Source organism: Cnephaeus nilssonii (assembly GCF_951640355.1).
Source record: "Cnephaeus nilssonii genome assembly, chromosome: 13".
NCBI lineage: Eukaryota > Metazoa > Chordata > Mammalia > Chiroptera > Vespertilionidae > Cnephaeus > Cnephaeus nilssonii.
Window position 1 is genome coordinate 3,796,686 of NC_137084.1, and position 6,000 is coordinate 3,802,685.

Sequence of the window (6,000 nt, forward strand, 5' to 3'; positions counted from 1 at the left end):
TCTGGGTAGAGCTGGCGCCGGAGAGGGACAGGTGGTCTGGGAGGCGGGCAGCCTCCCCAGGTGGAGACCTGCTTCCCGGAGGGTCCACTGGGCAGGCTCTCTGCTTCTCCAGCAGCTGACTGGGGCCTCCAGGGACCTGTGTGTGTGAGGGGGGCTGGGGGACGGGGGTGGGGGAGGGACAGGATTCTTGTGTCCCTGGAGACAGGAAGGAAGGCTCGAGCCCAGAGAGGAATCATTCGCAGGGGATTTGGAGGGATGGGCTGGCTCACACAAGATCCACGGGGTTGGGTTCAGGGCGCCCAGACCCAGCTGGGCACCCACAGGGCCAAGGTCCGGCAGGGGGTGGGGGCCGTGGGCCATGGCTCCTCTCCAGGGAATCGGCGCCCACAGGGAGCCCTGCTGAGACGGGAAGTGGGCTGGCACGGGCGTGAACGGACGCTGATGGAGCACAAGACCCGCACCCTCTGCTCTTGGCCAGGCCCCCGCGCCCGGGGGGTGAGCGGTGTCTGCAGTCAGCAAGGCCCCGCGTCTCCCGCCCGCTGGGCTCGGCTCCGAGGGGGCCTGGCCTTCACTCACAATCCCTGCTTCCCACTGAAAAGAAAGTTGTTTCCTCTTAACGTCTTAGCTCCTTCTGAAAAATTCCAGCCTCAGCCTCCGCTGAACCCAGAGAAAGGAATGCAGGGTCACCTCGCCATGGGGCGCTCAGGGGACAGGGAGAGGGGGGGCAGGGGGGGTGGGGGGGGCGGGGGGCCCAGGCGCTGTGCTCACTCAGACCTGCAGCACAGCCCTCCCCCAGCCCCCTGGCCCCCCCGGGCCCCTCGCCCTTACTGCCCCATTCTACAGACCGGGGGGGGGGGGGGGGCCCGTGGGGAGGGGAGGGGTTGGAGCTGGGACCCGCGCTCAGGCCTGTGCTGTTTCCAGGCGAGGGGCCCAGAAGGGGCTGCAGAGTGAGGCTGGGAAGAGCTGTGGCAGCTGAATTCTCCTTTGGGGGGGCCCCCTAGCCCTCTGGGGACACTTCTAGGCCATCTCTATCAACAACAGTGACAGTCATAACAGCGACAGAAAGGGGACCATCGCCCAGCGCTCTGGGGGTGCCGAGCCCTGTGCTCCTGCTGTCTCGGGGGACCTTCCACACGCACCCCTGCCCTCTGCCCCATGTCCCGGGGCGGAAGCGAGATTCTGGGGTGCGACCGCCCTAGAAAAAGGCAGGTCAGGGTGTGAACTCTGCCGCTTGGCCTGGCTCCCCCCCCCCACACCGTCCAGCTGGGGACAGCCCCTCGCCTCCGCTCACCAGGGTCCCCAGGACGAGGGGCTGCAGATGCTGGCTGCCTCAGTACCCCCCGCGGCACCTGGGCCTCCTGGAGCCCCGCCCGGGCGGGGCACCCACCCCCACTCCGCCCGGCCCGCAGCGGGAGCACGGATCTGCCCAGACTGAGCCGCACAGGGAGCACCCGAGGGGCCGTCCTCCCCGAGCTGGTATGGGCGTGCGGCTGGGTCCGGCCACTGCGGCCTCCCGGGCTGGGCGCGCCCTCAGGGAGCCGGCCTGACGCAGCCGCCCCGCGCCCGTGCAGGACCCTGAGGCCCCGCAACCCCGCGATTCCCGGGATCAGATTCTCTGGGCCCCAACCCGCCGGCGGGGTGTGAACTGAGCCCGGATCCGCAGCCTCTGCTCTCGCCAGGCTCTCTGGAGCCCACGGTGGGTCCCGGGGGGAGGCCCCTTCCCAGCGCCCCTCCCGTCCGGCTCTGAGGGGCACGGCCTCCATTCAGTCTGACTGAGCCCTTGCTGTGCGCCCAGCCCCCCGCTCCGCCTGCAGGTGTCCCCGCAGCGAGGGGAGAGGCAGACCCCCTCCTCCCACCCGCCTCCGGCCCTGCCGTTTGACCACGTGGCTTCCCCCTGCTCCCACGGCTCTGCCTCCGCCTCAGCCTGCCACCCCCTCCTCCCGCACTGCTGCTGCCTCCCTCCGGCAGCCCCTGGGCCCCCCCCCCACCCCGGGCTGGGGGCTGCCCCTCCTCTGGGCCCAGAGCACTCAGAGTTCATAAGGCTCCTGCCATCCACGCCACAAGCATTCACTCCACGGAGCCTCCTCCGCGCCGGGCGCCGCTCCAGCCGCGGGGACAGCAAAGCAGCCGACCAGCCCTCCCGGCCAGCGTGCACCCCGGCCCCTGGCGGGAATCCTGGAGGGCTGCTCAGCGGAGGTGGGCTCCTGGGCGGCAGGGAGGGCTCAGGTCTGACGTGTCTACCTCGCGCACGTGGCCCTCTGTTGGATACGGGGCGCACTTCAGGCACCGAGCTGGGTGCTGGGGAGCAAAAGTGCATCCGCCCGGGCGGAGATGCCATCCGGGGGATGCGAGAGCCAGAGCCAGCGACTGTTACGTCAGGAGCACAGGCTCCGGGGTCGGGGGGCGCGACCTCGCACAGCTCCTTGCCCTCCTCTCTGCTTCCGTTTCCCATCTGAGAAATGGGCTTGTGAGACGACTACCTGCGGGCCTGTCAGGAAGGCGGAGCGTGTTGACAGCTACAGAGCACTGAGACCAGGGCTGCCCCAGCAAAGGCTTCACGCAGCACTGAATGTTCACGGAACACACGAATTCAGACCCCGCCCCCGCCAGGTCCTAACACATGAATTCAGACCCCGCCCCCGCCAGGTCCTAACACATGAATTCAGCCCCCGCCCCCGCCAGGTCCTAACACATGAATTCAGCCCCCGCCCCCGCCAGGTCCTAACACATGAATTCAGACCCCACCTCCGCCAGGTCCTCACGGGTGGAGTCCTGGGGAAGTCACGGGACGAGGCTGAGCCCGAGTCCCCGCGCCGGTGAATGGGGAGCCTGATAGCACTTCCCTCGCGGAGATGCGTCTCCTGAGGTCCCGGGAGCCCACACGCGGAGCGGGCCCGGCTCAGGCCTGGCGCCGGGAAATCGGAAACACAGTCCCTCTCATGAAGCAAAAGCAAGACCCTGCCCTGGAGGAGAAGGAAGCAGTGACCTTGGCTCTTGGCTCAGATGCCACCTCCTCCAGCAAGCCCCCCGACATTCTGGGCTCCCACCCCGCCCCCCCCTGCTCTGAACTGCTGGAGACACGTGGCCCCGTGCCTCCCATGGGCCATGGCTTTACATTCCAGCTCCTGAAGCTGACGGGCTGTGTGGCACGGACCTGTACCTCCCTTCTCGAGTCTAGTTTGTTTGATCTGTAAAGGAGATCAAATCACCTCCAGGGGAATCACTGTGGGATGGAACTGGGAGACAATGTCTGTCTGGCGGTGTGTACATCCTCGCCGCGGCCTCCCGCCCGGCCTGCCGGCCGATGGAGTCTGATTTAGCTCTAACTCCCGGGGACTGGACGGCAGGCGGGAGGATCACGGACGGGTGAAGGCAGGAATGAACGGGGGACCCAGGCGTGCCTCGGAGCGGAGGAGACGTTCTCCCCGTCTGCTCGGACCTTTCCACCCTCCGCTCTGTCCACTCCCTCCCCCGCTCCCCTCCCGCCTCGGGCCTTTGCACAAACAAGACAGAATTTCCTTCTCTCCCTCCCTCCTGCCTCCAGTGCCCCCTCCTCCCCGCAGCCAACCCAGGGGCAGGCCTGGGCCTGAGGTCGCAGCCCCAAGTCCTCGGAAGCGCGTTTCTGTGGGGGGGCCTTCAGCAGTTGCTGTGACCCCACTCGGCGTGGGTCCCGTGGGAACAAGGACGGGCGTTTGGCACCCCCAGGGCGGGCTGCTGGCCGAGGAAACCCGCACGGAGTGTGCGGAGACCAGCTCCTGGTGGGTGAGATCCGCACCGGCTTCCTCTCTGCCCACCCAGCGCCTGCTCTCCGGCCCGCGTGCCTGGGATGTGGGGTCCTGCTCTCCTGCTCTCCTGCCTGGGATGTGGGGTCCTGCTCTCCTGCCCGCGTGCCCGGGATGTGGGGTCCTGCTCTCCTGCCTGCGTGCCTGGGATGTGGGGTCCTGCTCTCCTGCCCGCGTGCCCGGGATGTGGGGTCCTGCTCTCCTGCCCGCGTGCCTGGGATGTGGGGTCCTGCTCTCCTGCCCGCGTGCCCGGGATGTGGGGTCCTGCTCTCCTGCCCGAGTGCCTGGGATGTGGGGTCCTGCTCTCCTGCCCGAGTGCCCGGGATGTGGGGTCCTGCTCTCCTGCCCGAGTGCCCGGGATGTGGGGTCCTGCTCTCCTGCCTGGGATGTGGGGTCCTGCTCAGCCACACAGAGGGTGGCCCCGGGGTGGGCGTACCTCAGTCACGATGGAGTCCCCGGTGCTGCTGTTGTAGGCCCAGCCGTCCAGGCACGGCTCGGTGGCCCCCCGGGTGCCGTTGGGCAGGCTGGTGTTGAGGGGGGACACGAACCGGAGGCACGGCTCAGGCTTGCCGTTGGGGCCCAGGGGGAGCGGCCAGGGCCCCGCGGAGGCGTTGGGGGGCGGGCGGCAGTGGTGGGCGGGCGTGGCGGCCGTGAAGATCTGCAGCAGGTTGTGGTTGGCCATGCCGAGGATGGGGAGGCCCAGCAGGACCACGATGAGGAACTGGAAGGGGCCCGTGCTGTTCACGCTGTCCACGAGCTGGGAGAAGGTCATGGCGCCGGGAAGACGAGCCGGAGCTGCGGGCGGGCGGGGGCCGGAGAGGGGCGTGCAGGCGGTGACGTGGGGCCTGGGGGTGGGGGTGGGGGGCAAGTGGGGGGCGTGCCCGGTGTATGTGTGCGTGCAGCGTATGTGTCAATGCATGGGATGTGGGGCTCAGCTGTGTGCACCCACAGACGTACGCGTGGCTGTGCCAATTGCATGTATACATGTGGGGTCACAGGTGAGTGCCCACAGGTGTCTCCGGGGATGTGTATGTTCAGGCTGGAGCTGTGTGAGCTCAGGCATGTGGTTGTGTGTGGATCTGGGGGCGCAAGTATGTGACCCGCCCAGGCTGGTCACACGTGCTGCATGCATGGGGCAGAGCCGGTCACACAGCTGGGACCAAAGGGCGGGTGGGGGTGGGGTGGGGGTGGACGCTGGGCGACGGTGGGGGAGGTCCCCGGTTGCTCCGAGCAGACACGCAGGGCTGCCTCGGCCTGCCTGCTGGGAGAGGCGTCCCCCAGGCCCGGGTCCCCTGGCTGGTGCCGTCCCCCGGGGCTGGCCCATGGACTGAAGGGGCAGGAGGGCCCAGGCAGGTCCTGGGGGGCAGAGGGGACTTGGCCGGGGCCGTGAGCAGGGCCTCGCCGCGGCAGTTTCCCGGGATTCTGGGGGCAGGGCCCGGGGCGGGGGGCTCCCTCCCTCCTCACCTGGCGGCTGGGCCCGGCTCCCTCGGAGGGGCTGGTGGTCGCTGGGCTGAGGCCCTGGCTCTGTCCCGTCCGGCGGCCGCGGCGCTGGCAGCTCGGCTCCCGCAGGCTGTGTTTGCGCCGCCCGGGGGGGGCTTATATAAGGCATAAGCTGTTTCCCGGGCTAATGTTTGACTTTCTTGGGGGATTATCGGCCACCCAGCGGGGAGAGTGTTGTGGACCCGCCGGGCCCAGCGTCCTCAAAGGCGGCCTCGGCAGGGCCGCTGACCGTGCAGGGAGCCTGGCGGGGACGCGGGCCGGGCCGGGCCGGCTCACCGGGGGACCCGGGCCATCGGGGAGCTGCCGCTCTGAGGGCTCAGCACTGGGACCAGCCAGAGAGCCGTGCCCCTGTCCCCGAGCAGACAGCGTTCTCCGGCCCCGTGTTCCCTGCCGGGGCCTCTGGACAAGGGGCCCGGAGACCTGGCCCCCAGGGAAAGGGGAGCATGCCCGGAGAAATGGTCACCGGCCCCCGAGGGCTCGGAGCTGCCATCCCCGGGGCCCCCGGGGCAGCCAGGGTTCCCCTGTCTGAGTCTCGGACCCGCCAGCTCAGCTTCCCCCTCCAGCCCTCTCTCCACGGACGGCTCCTCCTCACCCACTCTTCCCTCTGGGGCCAAATCGCAGTCTCTCCTGCTCGGTTCCCCTCTGAATACCACTTAATTCTATAATGATGCGTTTCATGCGTCAAATATGGGCGACACAAACACGCGACCCAAAACAA

At 68.8% G+C, this 6,000-nt stretch overlaps 1 protein-coding gene across 1 annotated transcript in view; it reads right to left on the minus strand.

Annotated features, from left to right (window-relative positions):
- SLC22A6 (solute carrier family 22 member 6) overlaps positions 1-4,554 on the minus strand; it is a gene marked incomplete at both ends in the record, with an annotated part of 33,421 nt that extends 28,867 nt beyond the window's left edge. Inside the window, one exon of the mRNA XM_079787988.1 lies at positions 4,219-4,554. Within this exon, the coding sequence (XP_079644114.1) occupies positions 4,219-4,554 (336 nt within the window). The remainder of the gene's footprint in view (positions 1-4,218) is intronic.
- Between the last annotated feature and the right edge of the window lie 1,446 nt (positions 4,555-6,000).